Source organism: Octopus bimaculoides, chromosome 3 (genome assembly GCF_046866305.1).
Source record: "Octopus bimaculoides isolate indiv1 chromosome 3, ASM4686630v1, whole genome shotgun sequence".
NCBI lineage: Eukaryota > Metazoa > Mollusca > Cephalopoda > Octopoda > Octopodidae > Octopus > Octopus bimaculoides.
In genome coordinates this window covers 10,675,235-10,696,829 of record NC_142930.1, presented here as the reverse complement: position 1 = coordinate 10,696,829, position 21,595 = coordinate 10,675,235, and the positions used below count along the sequence as shown (strand labels likewise).

The following is a 21,595-nucleotide window of genomic DNA, read 5'->3' as shown; positions in this document are numbered from 1 at the left end:
GTTTTGTGATTAGATAGATGTAGGAAGTAAAATATTTTAAGATCTAGACATTGGAAGTAGGAGTAAATGCTGAGAATATGATGGCATTCATAGCTACTTGCATATTTTGAAAGTATTGTTTTTAACTAGTAAAGCTATACTGTTGCTAATTGCTACACATTTGATTGTATATTTGTCAGTAAGAAAACTAAATATAGATGAATGATTTCAGACAATTGCTCATAGTTGTATATGAATCAGAACTGACGTTGAACTTCGTAAAAAATTTAATGTACTGGCAATATATTGAAAAAGTTCTGTGCTTAAAGCATTCTTCTCTTTAAGTCAGTTATAGTAGTTCTTCACCTGATTCAATTTGTGAAGATGTGAACTGACTTTTAGTCTGAATTTTATGTCAGATCATCTACAAAGAAATTCTAAGTTTGACTCTTAAAAATATTTTTCTAGCATTAATGCAAAATTTAATTTTCATTTGTTGAAAGAGAAGATAAAGACTCGTGTAACAAATTTTAACTTCTATGTTGAAGTCTTGACTTTTTTATTCTTTGAAAAATTTAACCTAAATATATAACTTAGTAAATTCAAATGCACATGCAATACAGCTATTTCTGGACAGGTTTTATAAGTGGTTGCATGCTTGTTATTTATATTTAGTGTGTGCTTAATGATTTGACTTGTTAATAAATAAACTGTTTGAATTATTATTTTAGTCTCGAACTGAACTTGAACAGCAATCCATTGATACAGCCAATACCTCTGAAGCTGTTGGTTTGATAACTCATGTACAATCTCTGAAAAGGAAAATGAAGTCTTGGGAAAAACAAGTTGCAGTAAGTACTAATATATCATTTGTTAATACATGGTATTAGAATATGAAAATATTAATGAATAATTTCATATTCTAGTAATTATGAAATAGTAATTTTGATTTGTCAGAAGGTTTAAATATTTTGACATTTGAAGTTGAGTAAAAAATGGCTTTAGTTTTATTTTAAAATATGAAATTCAAGATCTTAGTAATCTAGTTGTGAGTCTATATCAGTCTAATCTAATGGAATTAAAAAATGTATTCAAAATTATAGTAAAGTCAGTGTTTTAAGCCAACTTAAATTGAACATTGGTGGTAAAAAGTAGTTGAGGGAATCTTGGTATGCAAGAAGGGGTTAAAGAGGTTGTGGGTGTGGTTTATGGGTGAGAGGCACGGTTTCAAAGATAAGAGTCTAAAGTATTTAGAGATAAAGCGGCCAGCAATATTATATTTAAGATTTTGGGTAGGAAGTAGATGGTTTGTGGTGTTTGAATAAGGCTGGTGTATGTGCGAGGGGAAAAGGAGGAATTGTTTTGATGTACAGAAGTAGACAAGTTGTTGGTTGTAATGTGCATGTTTATTAGGAATTTTGAGGTAGAAGAGGCACTTTACTGAGTTGCCAGATGAACTCCAACTGTGCCACTGTTGGTTAGCTTGAAATGCAGATTGACACTTGTTTCATTAGCCTTACTTCAGTGTTAAACTGTTATATTGACAACTGTATTGGTGCAACTTGTTTTACCTATAAGCAGCACACCTGCATTCTCTCTTTAATTAACTCTTTCTACTCTGCTTTGGATTTCACTTCTCCATCTTACACATTTTCTGTTTTTTACAAATCTGTTTTTATCCACATTTATTTTTTACGCATCTGTTTTTTACAAATCTATTTACTCCTACCTCACTTTCTCTTTACTCGAACCAAGTCAACCATCCCCTACAATTCCTCCATTTCTGGTACTTTTGTAATCAAGACTGATTTTGAGGCTGTCCTAAATGCTCCACTTCTTGCTGACATGGACCGGTCTTCAACCCTTAACTATTGAGTGCACCTCTGTTCTTCTGCATAACCACTAACAATTTCTTTCCTCTCATCTTTCACTCCATCATCCAACTTCTCCAGTATGTAATCCTCTACAATTTCCATTTTTCTAATCTGATACAGCTATTCCTCTCATCTTTACAGAATCCCCTTTCCTATCATTTAAACATATTTTCGAGCCATTCACTTAAAATTTATTAAATAACTTTTTTATATATTGAGTTCAAGTTTTGCAATGTATTGCCTCTTGGTGAAACAGATTTTATATAAAATTTCTGTTTCACGAAGAGGTAACAGATTATATATGTATACACACACACAAATAAAACTTCTTTCTATACTAGATGTATAAAGAAGGACAGCGTATTCTTGAACGTCAACGCTTCCAATTTCCTCAAGCCTGGCTTTATAGTGACAACATTGAAGGTGAATGGAGTGCATTCACTGACATCATTAAACGAAAAGACTTTTCTATCCAAACTCAAGTTGCAAGTCTGCAGATGAAGATTGTATCAGAAGACAAAGTTGTAGAAAACAAAACTTCTGATTTGATGACTGACTGGGAGAAGGAGAAGCCAGTAGAAGTAAGTTCTTTTCCTTTGTAATTTTTTGAATTGCTACATTTAAAATATTAATTCAAACAAAATACAATTCTGAGCAATGCAACTAGTTTAGCTTTTATGAGTTTGAGTTTTGTGTGGCATATAAGATGGGAGCTATTGATTGACAAGGTCAGATTTCTTTGTTTTCTTATTTTCACCTTACTGCTTATAATTCTTTATATTTGTGGGCTGTTAAAAATTTTTACTAACAGTATGAGAAAATGTTTTTACATTTAGCTGTAGTAGTCTAGTAAAGTGCAAACTACTTTCAAATTAATTAGCAGAGAATAAGGTTGCTTTTATGAGGAATGATGGATAACTTGAATATGAATTTAGAGAAAAGAGTACAGCAAGTAATGGGTATGCTAAAATCTGCATGTCACAGAATACCAGTCTATACCAAAATAAGGTTCTGTTACATTGGATTGATCAGATGTGGTATATAAGGCAGGGTCCTGGTACATCAGTGACACTATTTCTAGACATTTTCACCTTTTCACAGAGCAATTAGAATTTTAGGTATCAGATGGCAAAACTATAAGAAATATATGTGTGTATTTAAATGTCTGGTAAATGTCTGTGTGTATATGTAATTATAATAAATCAAAAGTTTTTACCTTAGTGAGTAGATGAGTGAACAATGTGCTGTGTGATAATTCAATTATTGTGTTTTTTATAAGTTTGAAGGTCGTCTGAAAAGGTGATGTTAACTCTTCCAGTGAAGAAATGCCAGTTTTTCATTGGTGGCAAAATTAACAATTAGTAACAGAATATAATGCAACCACATTATGAAGTAATGTAGTTTAGGACAAAAGGAAATGTGAGAGATGGAACACTGACCATGAGCCAATTACCTTAACCTGAGATAATTGTTACAGTATCAAGGAATGGGGTGTTTTACTATTGAGAGGGAATGAAAGCAAACAATAGGAAATTTATATATGGAATCATCTAACAAATATACGAATTTTCAGCTTGGGACTTTGAAGTATTTCATAATTTTCTTGAAAAAGTAAATGCAAGCATCATTTTAATTTGACTGTCATTTTTATATTATTTTTAGGGTGATATGAGACCAGATGAAGCCTTAAAAGCTCTCACCATATTTGAAGGCAAATTCACTCGTTTGAAAGATGAAAGAGATAATGTTTCTCGTGCCAAAGAAGCCTTAGAACTTGCAGAACCAGGTGGTATATCTAAATTTATACTTTTTCATTCTAAAATTTTGAATTTATTTTGGTATATTGCATACAAACAAATGATGCATATTGAGATTCAATTTGATGCTAAATTAGTGTAACGAGAATTTTTAATTGAAATGGTTTCTAATTTAAGGCCACGAAACTTTGAGTGATGAGAAAATGCGAGTGGCTTTTGAAGAAATGCAAGATTTGAAAGGTGTCTGGACAGAACTATCAAAAATATGGGAGCAAATTGATGATCTCAAAGATAAACCGTGGCTTTCTGTTGCTCCTAGGAAGGTTAGTGAAATTTTAATTTTTAATGTTCAGTTGTTACAATTAATTGCCTATATATACATATAAATATAGGCAATTAATATACTGTAATTATGCCGAATACTTGAGAAAGTCACAAATAGATGTGAGATTGGTAGGAATATGAAAAATGCTACTCTCCTCCTCCAAAGTTAGGATCTGCTGATGGGATGGCAGGTGCAATAAATGTGATGTTTATATTTATAAATGCTATTTTATGTCCTTGATCGTAATTTAATGGGGGTTTTTTTGGGGGGGTTTAATAGTCGTTTTATCAAATGAAATAATGAATGTGGGTGCATTATTTGAATACATAAATGAAACCAGTGATAACAAACTCAATAACCCAATCAAATTATCTTCCTCATACTAGGATAGTGTGTTGCTAATACAGAAACAAACTGCAGAATGTTTTAATATATTGTCATTTTAAATGTGTGCATGGCTCTATAGTTGTTCTCTTTGCGACTACATGGCTTTGGGTTTGGTCCCACTGAGCAGCACTTTAAGTGTCTTCTATAGCCTTGGGTAGACCAATGTTTGTGAATGGATTTGGTAGATGGGAACTGCAGGAAACCTCATTGTGAGTGTATTATGTATGAATGTTGACATTCCATGTTTATCATTGTTCAAGTGAGTCGTTGGCGTTAGGAAGGGCATCCAGCTGTAGAAACTCTGCCAAATCAGACTGGAGCCTGGTGTTGCCATCCGGTTTCACCAGTCCTTAGTCAAATCGTCCAACCCATGCTAGCATGGAAAGCGGACGTTAAACGATGATGATGATGAAGTGAAATAGTGATATTTACATTCTTTACTGACATTATGATCAGTTGCTTTGCACTTTGGAAAACCTCTGGGATAAAAGCCCCTTACTTGATTAGACAGGTAACAGTTGGTACATGCAGCTTCAAGCAACACCCTATTTAACCCAGGCTGTCATGGAAAATGGATATTAAACAAATATATTGGTAAAATATGAAGATAGCGTTTGTATTTTTAATTATACAATATTTTGATCAGTATGTTCTTTCAATTCACTGTTGAAAATATGTTGATCAAAATGTTGCACAAATAAAAATACAAATGACACCTTAATTTTCTAACTCAAGGTAGCTATTGATATTACTGAAATAAATGGTAAAATGCTTGAAATATAAAGCTTATAGAATTGGCAATCACATGTTTATGGAAAACAGCATTTAGAAATACAGATTATTATAATATAGATAGGTTGTCTAAAAGCATAGAATGCAGCATTTACTAAAATTGTTGATTAGACACATGGAGTAATGAATATGTAATTTATGTATACTACACACAGAATAGAATTCACATTGAACACAAAAAACATTTAAATATAATTATTTAAAATATAAGACATCTGAATTTATTTTCTGGCATTTATTCCTTCAGTTTAAGTAAATTTGATTAAAACCACAATGATCATGGTTATTGGAAAATATCTATGTAACTTGCTTTGACAGATGTTTTTTTTTTTTTTATCTATTAAGCTCATAAAATATTTTATTTCAGCTTCGTCAAAGTTTGGATGGACTCTTAAACCAACTAAAAGAACTGCCAGCACGTCTGCGGGCTTATGCATCATATGAACATGTGAAAAAATTGTTGCAAAATTATGCTAAAGTAAGTTTGAATATTGTTTTATCCTAAAAACCTCTTTTTTAAGCACTTTTTTTTTTTTTTTTGAATTCTAATTACACTTGCATATAGTCAATATTATTGGAAGTGGACTTTTTTTTTTACCACTAGGAGCTTTCTTTATGGATTCTTGTTTAATAATGTGGGATCATAATAAATATAAATACACTTAAAACATATTTAGCTTTACAGTAGGATGGTGATTTTTGGAACTAAAATCCAAATTATTCTCAAGAGTTTTAACTCTGCTCTCTGGATTTCAAGATGAAGTGTAGTTGATTCCTTGGTTTGCAATTTGTAGCTTACACTTTCAAGCAAATGATCTTTACTGTACATTCACTGGAACATTTTATGCTTGCTAGAAGTAATTTTTATATTTTGAAAATTTATTGTTAAAGTCAAATAAAATTTCTATCTTTGTTCTTTTTCAGGTCAACGTACTCGTTGTGGAACTGAAATCTGAGGCTCTAAAAGAGCGCCACTGGAAACAACTAACACGTAGTTTGGGGGTCAGCTGGATGTTATCTGAGCTAACATTAGGCCACGTTTGGGATGTTGATTTGATGAAAAATGAAGCTATTGTACGTGATATTATTAGTGTAGCTCAAGGTGAAATGGCTTTGGAAGAATTTTTGAAACAAGTGAGTATTATATATATTTTTGGTCTTTGAGAGACAGAAATTACCATTAAAACCACAGTTAAAGTGTTTGATAAATATATTCTGTCTTGGAAAGGGCTGGCAATGTTGTGTAAGCTTAGCAATTATTTTGTTTTTTGAAAAGATCAAGCCCTGATAGAGGTTGTTAGTGTGTCGTGACAGTTGGTGGAATAAAGGGCAGTTACTTCAGTGTTATTTTACACAAACCGATCATATTTGAATTGTATATGGTTTGTATTTGTGTATAGTTTGACACTTTTTGGAAGAGTTTTTGCATTCACTTTCCATCCTGATATAGGTTGGATGAGACATTTGTGCAGTATTTTATGCACAGCTGTCCTTAATGCCAGCTCTTGGTTGTTTTTCAGAAAAAAGGTATTTTCATTTCTCCGGTCTTCACATGAAATCGGCTAAACCATCAAGCTATGAAAAAGTTGGGATCTTTTCTGTTTGGTTGCCACTTTTCAGTTTCTTTAACTTTTGTTCCAATTAATTTCATATTGGGTCTATTGGTGTAGTTTTGTATGATAATCATTGACATGAAATTCATTTTCGCCATAAATCAGAGTCAATAGCTTTTAAAGTTTGCAAATTTTGGGTAATTTTAGCCAGTCAAAAGCCATAGACATATCGCTGTTACCAAACTGCTTACCCACATGGTCAATTTTCGCTTATTAAATGCTTAAAACACAAGGCATGAGTTAATTGTAAGATCTGCTAAAAATAACAGCTAAATAGGCCTTAAATCATGCACCAAAACTTTTTTCCATTTTGGTTTTTGCATAATTGTATAAATTCACATGTGTAGAATACAAGTTTGCAAAAGTTTCCTAAAAATTCCCCAAACTAAAAAAGTTAAGAGGTGTAATATGGCATGCATAAAGCAGAATTCCACCAGTATTTCATTTGATTGTTTGACAACATTCTGTCATGCACAAAATGACAGCTTCCAAATTTTGTTTTCTGACTGGATAAAAACTATCAAACTTTAAATCTCTGTAACGTTTTTTTTAAAAATTTTCTGTAAAAAGTTAAATAAAGGTGGTGCTCCAGCATGGCCACAGTCAAATGACTGAAACAAGTAAAGGAATATCTCCTGAGATTCAGCATGGAAAATTACATCAATATACCAAATTAAAAAATTTTCACTAAACTTCAAAATTTCCATAGGTGCAGCCAAACAGAAAATATCAGAAAGTTGTTTATAGATGTAAGCACATACACCGTTATGGATATGTGAAGATTAACATAAATGAACACTTGCATGCATGCAATCGTACTCGTGCATCTGCACCCAAGCACACATAAACATGATGGGCTTCCATACAATTTGTTAACCAGATTCTACTAAAATGCATTGTTTGACCTGAAGCTATAGTAGAAGACATTTGTTCTGGGTACCATGTAGTGAGAGAGAAAACAAAACTTCTCAAACATACAGCCATGCCTGTCCCTATAGATTTAAAAGTTGTAAAAAGTAAACTTATGTATTTAGTGTGTGTATAAATAAAATTATGTTGAGGAAAGCACACTTCAACAAAACATGCATTCTCTGATAAATGAATTGTTACATACAGATGACAAGCATTCCCCCCCCCCTCCTTTTAACATCTATTTTTCTATGTTCACATGGGTTGGATGAAATTTCTTGAGACAAATTTTGTAAGGCTAGATGTCCTTCCTGTCACCAACCCTCACCTGTTTCCAAGCAAGGTAATATTTCCCCATGACTGAACATGTTTTCATGGAAATTTGGAAATGGACACTTCTTGTATAACAGTGATGCTTGTTTACAACCATCATATGATGTCAAGACACGCACATCTGAATATACATATAAAATGAGATTATTTCAGTTTCTGTCTGCCAGAACCACTCACAAAGCATTAGTTGGGTCAGGGCTGTGATAGAAGATTCTTGTTCAGGGTGCTACATAATGGGACTGAACTCTAATCCATGTGATTGGGAAGTGATTCAGATAAATACACTGTTAAAAACTTATGCATACTTACTCAGATAAAGGCAGCCACAAACTCGTAATATGCACACAGCCAGTTAAGATTATGATTTAAAAAGAAAACAATCCTCTCCTTTTCCCTCCCTCTCATCTTGGTACTCTTGCCTTCTACTCAACCATTCTCTCATTTTAAATATTTTTATTGCCATTCAACCTGTTCCTCTCTACTACCACATTTTTGTTAGCTTTCCTTCCCAGAACTTCTTTTTTAATTAACATCTCTTCCTTTCTACCACTACTCATCCTTTTCTCTCTCTTGTATTTTTTCCCTAAATGTTTTATTCTGCCTGCAATTCCCAACACTATTAAGTCTATATCTTCACAACAGTGAAGTAATTTCCTTCCCTCCCTTTTTTGATTTTTTTCAAAAGAAAATCAACTTTCACTTCCTACATGTTGATTTGTGCAAGTTGGCCCCTCTCACACACTCATTGAATTATTTTAATTATACAGAATTAATGAATTAGTTTAGAATAAAGTTACTTAGACACAAAGTGAGATTTGCTCCATTAGATCTTAATTTCTTAATTATTTTGTTTTTATTGGTATTTCATATATTTTTGTTTTCTATCTCTTTTACCTCTGTCAACTAACATGATTGTAGTTTCACTCCATAATCATTTAGTTGATTATTTTATCAGAGCTAGATAAACATGGAAATATCACATTGTGATAAGCAAAGTTTGAAATTAAAATTTTATTTTTTAGGTGAGTGAAATTTGGCGCAGCTATGAACTGGAGTTAATTAGCTACCAAAACAAATGTCGCTTAATCCGTGGCTGGGATGATTTGTTTACCAAAGTAAAAGAGCATATTAATAGCGTCACTGCTATGAAGCTTTCCCCTTACTTTAAAGTAAGTAGACTTTCTTATAATTTTCAATTTTATTCAGATGTTTCTTGAGTAATTTGACATTGATCTTTCAGGAAATTATATACAGCTTTTTATTTGGTTTATCTAGGGAAATCCATTTTTTATTACTCAAATTGATATTTGCATTTGTTTAATTTTTGTTTTAAAATATTTTATTATTGCTTGAAATTTTATTTAAAAAAAAAATATATATATATACTTATGCAGCAATTTGAAGAAGATGCACTGTCATGGGAAGATAAACTAAACCGTATCAATGCCCTTTTTGATGTATGGATTGATGTCCAGAGGCGCTGGGTTTATCTGGAAGGTATTTTTACTGGCAGTGCTGACATCAAACATTTGTTGCCTGTGGAAACTACTAGATTTCAGGGGTAAGTATAATCTAGGTATAATCTTAGGTAATTTGTGTTATCTAATTTAAGGTTATGTTCATTTTCCTAACCCTCAAATCTTCCAATCTATAGTGCATACCTTAAAGTTCCATGAAGCAACATAGGATTTAAACAGCAATTAATAAAAGCTGACCCACAAACTCTTGAAGTCTATATAATTGGACATGTATAATTTATGTATTAATATTTTGAACATATTCTTATATTTGTTTTAATGGACTTGAGTTATTATGTCAGCTTTGTTTTAGCTTGTCTGTATACAGCACTTAAATCCTGATTCATCATTTCATGTTTAAACCAGCTGAATAAATCCTATCATTCAATTATTTATTTAACTGACCTTTCCAGTCATGCTGAATTAGTATTTGTGTCCTCATCAAGTAAGAAAGTATGGATGTAGTTATTGGAAAGTTTGGCTGAGCAACATATTTTTAAAAATAAAATTTGATAATCAAGGGCTAAGTTATGTAAATAAATTAATGATGCAATTTAAATGTCTATTTAGTTACAGTACCATTTTGATCAGAGATATCTTTTAATCACTTGTAATTAGTTTTCTATTTGTTCATCGTGGCAATACTATAGTTGACATTATTTTCTTATGCCAAACATTTATATCAGTTGTAGATAACGAGGGGACAGAATTTTAACTGTAATTTTCATTTTCCATTCTAGATTTTGAGATGTTTCTTTTGAATGGTCTGCGACCAAGGTCTTAAGTAACACAGTTATAGATACTTACATATGTTACACTTTAGGCACAAGTAGATGTAGAAAAAAATATAGTTCTATTCATTCATGTCAACATTTTGCATCAAGATACAGTTGTTACTTATGTCCATGTTGAAGAGGGTGAAATCAAAGTATATTATTAGTAGTTTTTCAGTATCAAAATCAGAAGTTACTTCGTCAGGAAATGTAAAACATTAGAAAACATTTTACTGAACTCTATATTTTGTCTATTAAAAATGTTTTTTTTTTAACTAGTGAAGCTCTTTCAATTTTATTAGTTAGCCATATCTTATTCCCTACTTTTCTTTTTCTGATTATTTTTTTTTCTAGATTTGAAAAATGATTTTTTTTTCAAATATATTCATAGAAATAATTAAATTTTTATATATTACCAAAATTGGCTTAAATGTAATATTAGTTATACCATTGAAATTAAGTTTTAAAACAGCTTTTAAGATTTTGTAAATTTTGTTTCTATATTGTACTGTTTTGTTTATTGGCATTTGTGTGTGTGTGTGTGTGTGTGTGTGTGTGTGTGTGTGTGTGTGTGTGTGTGTGTGTGTGTGTGTGTGTGTGTGTAATAAAATTGCTGGGTGGTCAGAGGAAGCTATAGGATTGTTTACCAAATAATTGTAATGAAAGTGTGGAGCAGAAAGTGATGTCTGGGGAAGAATTATTGTAGTTTGTGTTGTGAGGTGTGTGTGTGTTGGCATGGGATTTAGGATGTAAAGAGAATTTAGTCTTGTTGCTATCATGTTACTGCTTGTGTTAGCTGTACTATTTGTAAACCAGACTGTTTTGTGTATTTGTACTATGACAATCATCATTATTTAATGTCTGTTTTCCTTTGTAAAATATAATTGAGAAAAATAATTTTTTCAGAGTGAGTACAGAGTTTCTTGGTTTGATGAAAAAAGTAACCAAATCTCCATTGGTGATGGATATTGTCAATATCCCTAATGTACAACGGCAATTAGAAAGGCTAGCCGACTTACTTGGAAAGATTCAGAAAGCATTAGGTGAATACCTGGAACGAGAGAGAGCTTCTTTCCCACGGTAATTATATTTTGCTTACTCTTTGTTGAAATTAAATATAAGACTCGCATGAATTTTGTAAAAAGTTGATTTCATCTCGTGTCATTCTTGGTCTTCCTCTTCATAAATTCCTTCAAAATGAATTGAAACAATAGACTGCATGTACATCATTAAAAATATGGGAATGAAAGGGTTAATGTAAAATTTTAAATTTCAATTTTCAGTTTCTATTTTGTTGGAGATGAAGATTTATTGGAGATTATTGGCAACAGTAAAAATGTTACACGCTTACAAAAGCATTTCAAGAAAATGTTTGCTGGTGTTGCTAGCATCATACTCAATAATGACAATACAATTGTAACAGGTCTTACTTCAAAAGAAGGAGAAGAGGTAAAGCTATTTTTTTTTACTCATTTCTAAATGCCATGTTTTCTTAATATTTCTTTTTGAATCAAGAATTCTTCTATTTAGTTTTGAAGTTATTTAGGAATGTATATAGAAATGCTAATTATGAAGTTCAGTTCTTTAGAGTGCATATGGTACTTGTAAGTTTTCTGGGGGATTTAAGTGTTTGTTTGTTTGTCCATGGACAAGATATCTCAAGAACCGCTGGATGGATTTGGATGAAACTTTCAGGGATGTTTAACCTTGTGACTGGCATGAACTGATTAGATTTTGGGATTGATCTGGTACTGGAAATTTATCCTTGACAATTTTTAGTTTTAACAATTATGAATATATCACTCCTGTTTAAAACCTCTTACTTGATAATTACATTTCTAGCTCTGCCTGAAGAAAGCTTTACTTCTTGGATTCATGTTTTTGTGTGCTACGGTGTTGTTAAACCTCTGTGAACAGCACTGTATGCAGGTCCTTTCTGTTTTCTTTCACACACAGCTAAGTTTTTCGCTATAGACCTTAATGGTTGTAAAGACACTATATCAGTGGATAGACTAAAAAAAAGGCCTTCATAGAGAAAACTGTCCCTGTTCCCACTACAGACAACACACACGCAGCATTACAAACATGATCTGCACACCCACCTTCACATTCCATGACTACCATTGAGATCGATCAGGTACCGGACAAGGATTATGGATTATTTTTCTAGTTTGTTTTATTCAATTTTTGAGAGTGGTCAGGTTCATTTTTAGTACTCTTGTTTGTGAGAGCAGTCGAGTTTATTTCAGATATTCTCATTTTAAAAATCATCTCTTGCTAATCGTTGAGTCTTTAGATTTTTGTCAACTCCATTTCCTCCGGTATCGTTTTATGGTTGTCCATATTTTTTTTTCCCTCCCCCCACTTAATGAGCATTTGAAATTTTAGATATAAATATATTGAGTATTATTTGAGCATAAACGTTTTCTTTTGCTGAAATCATACCAGGTTTTCTCATTTTGCTATAGATTTTTTTTTTCTCTTTACAAAATGTATTATTCAAGATTACTAATCAGTAAATGAATTTATTTTGCAGATAATATTCTCAAATCCTGTATCAATTGCTCAGCATCCCAAGATCAATGACTGGCTCACTTTGGTTGAGAAAGAAATGCGTGTAACTCTTGCTAATCTTCTAGCAAATGCTGTCCAACACATTTATTCTTTAAGATCTGAACAGATTGATTCTGCTAAATACTTAGAGTGGGTCGATAAATATCAGGTGAGATCATTTTATCATCATTTTCATATAATATCCACTTTTCCATGCTTACATATCGCCAATCCTCACTTGCTACCAAGCAAGGTAATACTTGCCTGTGACCAGACATGTTTTTCATGTGTGATTGGAAGCAAGTGACATCACTTGTATTATGCTGATGCTCATTTACAACCATCATTTGATACTAAGACAAAGACATACACACATGCATGCATGCACGTGCACACACACACACACACACACACACACACACACACACACACACACACACACACACACACACACACACAGTTTCTGTGTATCAAATCCTTTTGCAAGCCTTTGGTTGGCTCAGGTCTGTAGTAAAGACAATTCCTTGAGATGTTTTACAAAGGGACTGAACCGAAAACGATATGGTTAAGAAACAAGCTTATATTTCTTAAGTGTTTACACAAAATATTTCTCTGCAATCAGTTGCAGAGAGGACTTGAAAAGTTAGTGGGCACTAATCATTTTTTCCCCCTTGAATAAAATCATAATTTTGTTAAATGTATAAATTACAACTATTCAATCAAAAGTTATTTAAATCTAAGCAATTTTTAAAATTTATATTTTTTTATGCAGGCCCAGCTAGTTGTTTTAGCATCTCAAATTACTTGGTCTGAAAGTGTTGAGACAGCACTTCATGCTATATCCAACAATGGGAAAAATGACATGAGTCCTTTGAAAAATGTACTGGAGACTGTGCAGTCGACATTAAATGTTCTTGCTGACTCAGTATTATTGGAACAACCTCCTGTTCGACGAAAAAAACTGGAACATTTGGTAAGTTTTTTTCTGTTTCTGTCTTAGTTATTCATTCTGCTATTTTAGAAAATGCAGACAGTTTTGTTCTTACATTTAACATTTTTTATTTTTTTATTTGAAGATTACAGAATTAGTTCATCAACGTGATATCATCAGAAACCTAATCCAAAACCAAATCAATGGGCCAAAGTGCTTTAGCTGGTTATGCCAAATGCGTTTCTATTTTGACCCCAAAAACACCGAAGTGTTGCAACAACTTTCCATTCAAATGGCTAATGCTAAATTCAACTATGGCTTTGAATATTTAGGTGTCCAAGATAAGCTTGTTCAAACTCCACTCACTGATCGTTGTTATTTAACAATGACTCAGGCCTTAGAAGCACGTCTTGGAGGATCTCCATTTGGTAAGAGAATTTTTGACACTGTTCTTTAGTAGGTTTGTTTTATTTTGTGTTAGACTTTAAGGAAATTTCTATCTAGTTTCAATAATTAATTGAACTGGCTTTATAATTGTATTACTGCTTAAATATTTTAAGAACATAAAATAGTCAAACTTAATGCTACAGATGTTAAAAATAGGAGACCTGAAAGAGTTGAATGTTGCATTGTAATTGATAATTTTCCAATACTAAACCTAGCCAACAGTATATTTCTTGTTCAGTGCACAGATGGATGCCTTAGTCTATAGATACTTAAAATACATAACAAAAAGTGCACACTATCAAATGGATCATAAATAAATGTCTCATTCACTGACCAAGTTTACTACTATACAGCATCATACTTTCATACATTCCTCATGGCTATATGAATAACGTATGAAAGAGGAATGAATGCAGAGAAAAACAGTGACTCTTTCAACATCAGTAGTCTTTATGCTCTTGTCTTTAAATCTTCAGCTCTCTCCCTCCCTTCATGCTCTGCTTGATATAACATAGCAACACTTCAGTACCTCTTCTATTGAGCCATCAATGCATTCTTTAGTCTTTTGTCTGTGGTGTTTTATTGTACCATTTTTGTATAATTGGTACAGCCATTGTTCAGGTTCATTGTCAGACTTCTGCCTTATCTTTTCCTGCTTCCAGTATTTACTCTGCTTGTGGTCATGCTTTTTTCCCCTACAATAATGCTTCCCTCATGGAATAAGGTGAAAAATACTTGGAAGACATTAACTTGTATCTTAAACTTCTCAATGCAATGCACTCTTGCTGCTGACTGCATTTTTCACTGTGGTAGATTGTTTGAACTGTTCTGTAAGACATTTAGCTTTCTTAATGTTAACCAGTTTATTGAGCACGATGGTGGGATATCAAAAGGCTTTCTTTGTATCCAGGAAAGCAAAGTAGTTATGATTCTCAACCAGACAGCAGTTGAGTAATTATTATGAAGCCTCCATATCTTAATACAAACAAAATGGCGTCTCAAACCCAGTTATCTTTTGTGTTAACTTTCCTGCAGTAGTTTTACTACTGATGCATTTGATCCATCAATGTTAAATTACTGAAATGTGAAATGTGATTTAAAAGGTTATAGGAGCATTGTAGTTGATGTAGATGGATCCTTGTGGTACTTTAGAAATGTAATTTTCTGTTTGGGAAGTCACAGATTCTAGATATGCCATTCTGCTGTGTAGGCTTTGTGGTCTGGAAAATAGTTTGTCTGCTAGTATTTTGTGAATAGCAAGAAATAGTCAACATTTTTACTGTTTATAAGTTGGTGTATGTTGAAATATTTTGCTGAAGTTGCTATTTATTCTTTGTGTGAGGTTGAGTTATATGGCGTTTGGATTCATGTTTTCTATAGGAAAGAAAAATGTGTGGGTTGACGTTAAGGATGAATTCAAACAAGAAACCTCTTCTCTGTTAATTGACTTGATAGAACTAGCAACCAAATCTCTCTTAAACTAATTCATACTGCCTTTTACATTATAGGACCTGCTGGTACTGGTAAAACAGAATCGGTTAAAGCTTTGGGACACCAGTTAGGACGTTTTGTACTTGTCTTTAATTGTGATGAAACATTTGATTTCCAAGTAAGTCACTATCATTTGATTTTTTTTTCTCATTTTTTTTCTCTTTTTTTTCTCTTTTTTTTTGAGAAATCTAAATATCTCACACAATTCCATTTTAAATTTAGTCTAATTTGCAATTTTTAAATGAGTTTTTCTTGTGATTAAGCTATTATTTTAGTTAGGAAACTGATAAAAAAAAATTAGCTTGTGAGACATTTTAAAAAAGTATTTGAGCACTTTTTAAAGGTGTAAACTTTGAGTTTTGCTTAAAAAATAACTTGAAGCTAATTTTAGCAAAAATGTTCACATGTTTTAATTGCTTTATATCGCTTGTATCTTATTGACAGCTAAATTGAAATTTCAAATATTGCTATTTAAAAATTTCCCATTTTTGATCTTGAGTATTCTTATCAGGAGCAAAACTCTTGTCTATAACGACATTTCATCATTTTTATCCCCCTGCTACAATTTCAAAGGAGGACACTATCTCAAGAACAGTTTGTCTGAGGTTGACCTTTTCTTTTATAGAAATTGGAATTGTATTTTAGTATAGTGTAAAGTTTCCTTCATTGATAGTAAGCCATGGTGTGAACTTAAACCTAATTTATATATATATATACATGTCGGTATTAGTTGGATGTGCTAATTACTATATATATGTATATTAATTTGAAGTTAATATTAAAAGGTTAATGTATTTGAATTCTTTTTAATAATAATTTTCTTTTTCAATAGGCCATGGGTCGTATTTTTGTTGGATTGTGTCAAGTTGGTGCTTGGGGATGTTTTGATGAATTCAATCGTCTTGAAGAAAGAATGTTGTCTGCTGTATCCCAACAAATACAAACAATTCAAGAAGCCCTCAAGGAACATTCTATAGTCTCAAAAGGGAAAAGTATGAATACCTAAACTTTTTGAACCTCAAGAACTTTTTATTTAATTGATAATGCTTTCCAATTCATTGTAAGGAAAAAATTGTCAGGCAACTTAACTTTTGTCAAATTAAAATGTTTTATTTACCTTCAGTGAAGTTGAATATGAATAGAAAAAAATGTAAAGCAAAAGATTACAATTTTCTTAAGGTTCACTTAAAACTATTCTAGGGTTCTTTTATATTGTTTTAGATATGATCATTAATATGTACTACTGCTTCTCCAGGTTGACATAGCTTTGTCTTATGCTGTTACTAGCAGGCCAATGAAGGCAGTCCTGGCAGTTGTTAGCTTCTTCTTAGTGGTTTAGTTTGATAAAGACAATCATGAAGAATATTTGTATTGTGTTCTCAGCTTCTTGGCTTCAGGCACTATTTAAAAAAATATAGATATATATATTTAGAATTAAACTTTACTAAAGGTCTTACAATTCTTCTTTCAATTTTATTTCAGACACACAACTTTGTGTTGAGCTTATTGGTAAGCAGGTACATGTCAATCCTGATATGGCTATATTTATTACTATGAATCCTGATTATGCAGGAAGATCTAACTTACCTGATAATTTGAAGAAGCTCTTCCGAAGTTTGGCTATGACCAAACCTGACAGACAACTCATTGCCCAGGTCATGCTCTATTCCCAAGGGTTCCGAATGGCAGAAAAATTGGCAAGCAAAATAGTTCCCTTTTTCATGTAAGTTGGTTTTATTTTTACTTATGTCTTATTGAATTAAAAAGAAAAATTTAGTTGTCCCTAGTGTTTGCTGGCCTTCTTTATCTTGTGGAAGTCAGTGCAGTTTGTGTTAAGCTTGAATTTTTGTGAATTGATGTTTGTCTAACAAAGTAGGAATTACAGAAAGGGGATTGTAGGTCTGGTGTCTGCAAATAGGATTGCCTATTTAAAAGTTTGTTTGGCAATGAACTCCTTATTCCTTCATGCTTATCTGCCATGTTTCTGTAGTTACATGTTCATGTTATCAGAACTTAGTGCTTTACTATTCATGCAACATTATGGCTATTTCTAAGCATTTATATTACCAAATTGTTTTACCCAACCTCATGGTTTCAGGACCAGTCCCATTGTATGGTACCTTGGGCAAGTCTTCTATTATAGCCCTGGGCCAACCAAAGCCTTGTGAGTGGATTTGGTTGATAGTAGCTGAAAAAAGCCCATGTGTGTGTGCATGGGTGTATTTGTGTTTCTGTCTTAACGTTACGCAATAGTTGTAAAATTTTGTTGTGAATAAGTGTTACTGTCATGGCATTCATTTCCAATCTTCCATGACAACATATCCAACCATGGGGAAACAGCTGAGGGATAAATCTGCCTCAACTAATTCCATCTGACCCATGCAAGCAAGGAAAAGTGGGTGTTAAAACGATTATGACAATGGATATATTTGCTATTTCTTAAAACCTTACTTAATGAAGCTCATCATGAAACAAGGAATTACAGAAAGGGGAGTCTTGTTTCAACATATTTATTTTCTGCATGAAAATAGGCCACCGGGACATTAGTAATGAGTATTCATATCATTCCCCACACAGTGCACAGCTTGTTAAACAAGACAATCTTTTTATGTTTTCACATGTGATTTTCACCTGGCATATTAGGGTAAGTGTAAGAGGCCAAATCTGGCTGGTTTGAACATAAAAATGGGAGAATACTTGGGCCTGATATCCCTGGTTTTAATACTAAAGAGTACAATCATGGTACAATCTAAAATGAAGTGCTCAAGAGACTAGCAAACAGTATCATCAGTAGGTATTGCTAAATAAAGGTGGATGACAAATATTTGAAAGTTTTAACAAATTAGGGTTGTCAAAGCCAGTATTGACAACTTTCCTATTGTGTGCAATAATAGCTATTGCAAAGATAGCACCTATTATCCTTACATCAAATTCATGATGACTATTTGCCACTCTTTTAAAGTCCTGCAAGTATTTCTAGCATTACCATCCATATCAAAACACATCTGTGCCAAACAGGATATGTATGCATGTATATAAAGTGAGAAACCCATTTGGAAAAATACAAAGTTGCCGATTGAGTTACTTAGTAACAATCGTCCGTTCGGCTTCTCCTCTTTAATGGAAATCAAAGGGCTAACATAGAGAAGACTTTTTGCTTCTTTAATTGAAAAAGAGAACTTTTCTTTTTTGAACCCTATTAGTCTTGAATAAGTTTGCAACACTTATGAAGCTCACCTCTTTCTTAGTTCAATCAGCATCAGTGTTCATCAGTATTTTACATCTGCTTTTCCATGCTGGTATGGGTTGAATGGTTTTACTGAGGCAGTGTTTTATGGCCAGATGCCTTTCTTGTAATGTCCTCCTCCACCCCTCCAAAGTCCTTTTTGATCTCACTCATGACAATATGATGTACCTATTCTAAAATTGGATTACAGCACTTGTGAAGCTGTCTCTTTCTTGGGTTAATGTAAAATTGAATGACTTATACATATGCAGCCATAAATTAAAATTTACCTTGTCTGAAATGTTTAGCATAGATTTTCTAATGCTTTTCCTTTAGACTTTGTAAAGAACAACTCTCTCCACAATCACATTATGATTTTGGCCTACGTGCCCTGAAAAGTGTGTTGGTCAGTGCAGGAAATGTGAAACGAGAACGTATCATGAAAGTGAAAGATGATCTCAAGAGTAGAGGAGAGGCAGTTGATGAAGGAACAATTGGTGAAAATCTTCCAGAACAAGAGGTAGAGTTCTTTGAATTGATATTTTATATTGCCATACAAGTAATATTTTTATACAGATAGTTCAAATTCTGTATGTATTTTTCAAAGATATTATCGTTAAAGGGTTCCTGGTTTTATCATCTCTTACAATGCTACAATCATTAATAATCTTCTTTCACTGGATAAATGAAATATTACAAATTACAGTTGAAAGAAATCCTGAGCTCTATTTTGGGTACGTTTTCTGTTTTCTGTCATATATTCACAGCTCTTCTGGGTGAGGAATAATGACAGCTGGGGTGGAGTAAACATACTGTTAGTAAGAAATGGTCAAAGTAATTGAGGTGGTTAGGATGTGCAATAGGATAACTAAGAGGAGACTAGTTATAGGCAACTCAGCAGAGATGGTTATCTCCACATATGCCACACAGGTAGGATTAACAGAACAGCTGAAGAACCTTTTGTAGACTATCTTAATGACAATTTGAGAGTGGTCTCATCATGGCTGGCAACTTCAACATTCTGATAAACGCATTGATGGCTTCTTAGTTATCAGGATGATGTAAGGCTCATTCAGCTCTGTGATGCAACTGGTCTAATAGTTTGCAAACTGCACTTTAGAAAACCAGCCAACCACCTCTTCACCTACAGATCTGATGAATATGCAAGTCTGATTACATTCTCACCAGGAAGCAAGGCAGAAGGGCTGTTGTAGATATTAAAACCCTTCCTGTTGAAGAATGCACTATGTAACATAGATTAGTGGCTAATCACTTCAGTCACAGTTAAGCAGATATGAATGACAATATGGAGAAAGAAAATATGGAAACTAAAGGATCCTGTGATTAGGAATAGATTTAAGCAAAATTATAATTTATGCATATGACTATAGGGAGAAAGATTTAGCTAGCTGTGGCATAGATGACAACTGAGAATTTCTACAAAATAACCTGCTTAGTGTTACAGATTTGATGTGGCTGGGGCACAGTCGTAGCCAAGCCAAAATTGCGGTGGGAAGATATGGCTGATAAGGGCTGTAAAAGCTAAGAGGCAGGTTTGGAAAACCTGGAAAGAAGGTGATAATAGGGAGCATTATCAAATAGCTAAAAGGCCTGCTAAGTGACAGGTATGTATGGCTAAGAGTGAGGCAGAAGAGATTTGCATATGCTCTACAATGTCAGAATCACAATTATTGAGAGTTCAGGATTGCAAGACAGCATGAGAGGGAACCAAGATGTCATTGGTGATAAGTGTATTCAAGATGACGATGACATGTTTGCCATTGATTTGGAAGACAAAGTGGTATTGAAGTGCTATTATGAGGAGCTGTGCACCACTATGGTTGGCATTAGGAAGGGCATCCAGCCATAAAAAGTCTACCAAAGTAGACAGTGGAGCATGATGTGGTTGTTGGGCCTGCTGGATTCTGTCAAATTGTCCAATCCATGCCAGCATGGAATATGAACATTAATTGATGACAATAACATAATATTCAATTATTGTTTCATACTTTGTAATGTTTTTTCTTTTTTTCCCCCAGATATTAATTCAAAGTGTGATGGAAACCATGGTACCAAAATTAGTTGCTGAAGATATTCCTTTGCTCTACAGCTTACTGTCTGATGTTTTCCCAGGAGTTTCTTATACTCCTGCTGAAATGAAAGCGCTAAGAGCAGAAGTGCGCAAAGTTTGTCAAGAAATGTTCCTAACTTATGGAGAGGGTGATGAGCAAGGTGTGCAGTGGGTAGAAAAGGTACAGCAATAATTCATAAAATTAAAAACTCTACAACCTTTCTTTTATTCTTTGTATTGTGCTTAATATAAGAAATTGAGCAGTGTATTGAATCTGTATGGAAACTATGCTCAAGCTATATACTTTAAACCTGGTAGCTTCTGCTGTTGATTCATTTTATTTCACTTGAAGGCATACATTTTTTTCTACAAAAGATTAGTTTCAGTAGAGTACAACTAGTGTGTCGTCCTCAGCTTCATCTTTGCTTGAACTTCTAATGGTTGAATTAAGGCGCATTTATTAATAGGATCTTCTATATTTTGCTTCCCAATGAAACATCTAGAAGCTATTTCAAAGTCCTTTTATATCTGGAAGAGAGGACAGAGGTTTGATTCAAAATTCCTGAAGTAAATATGACTAAAAATGAGCATGCTGAAAACCCAACAAAATCATTAAG

General features: G+C 33.0%; 1 protein-coding gene across 1 annotated transcript in view; it reads left to right on the top strand.

Annotated features, from left to right (window-relative positions):
- LOC106883942 (cytoplasmic dynein 1 heavy chain 1) overlaps positions 1–21,595 on the top strand; it is a 117,823-nt gene that overhangs the window by 30,240 nt on the left and 65,988 nt on the right. Inside the window, 18 exon segments of the mRNA XM_089348556.1 lie at positions 711–830; positions 2,195–2,434; positions 3,516–3,639; positions 3,788–3,933; positions 5,482–5,592; positions 6,039–6,248; positions 8,992–9,138; positions 9,364–9,530; positions 11,166–11,339; positions 11,543–11,708; positions 12,796–12,981; positions 13,585–13,785; positions 13,889–14,171; positions 15,699–15,799; positions 16,514–16,673; positions 17,164–17,404; positions 19,244–19,427; positions 20,947–21,159. Of these exon segments, the coding sequence (XP_089204682.1) occupies positions 711–830; positions 2,195–2,434; positions 3,516–3,639; positions 3,788–3,933; positions 5,482–5,592; positions 6,039–6,248; positions 8,992–9,138; positions 9,364–9,530; positions 11,166–11,339; positions 11,543–11,708; positions 12,796–12,981; positions 13,585–13,785; positions 13,889–14,171; positions 15,699–15,799; positions 16,514–16,673; positions 17,164–17,404; positions 19,244–19,427; positions 20,947–21,159 (3,174 nt within the window).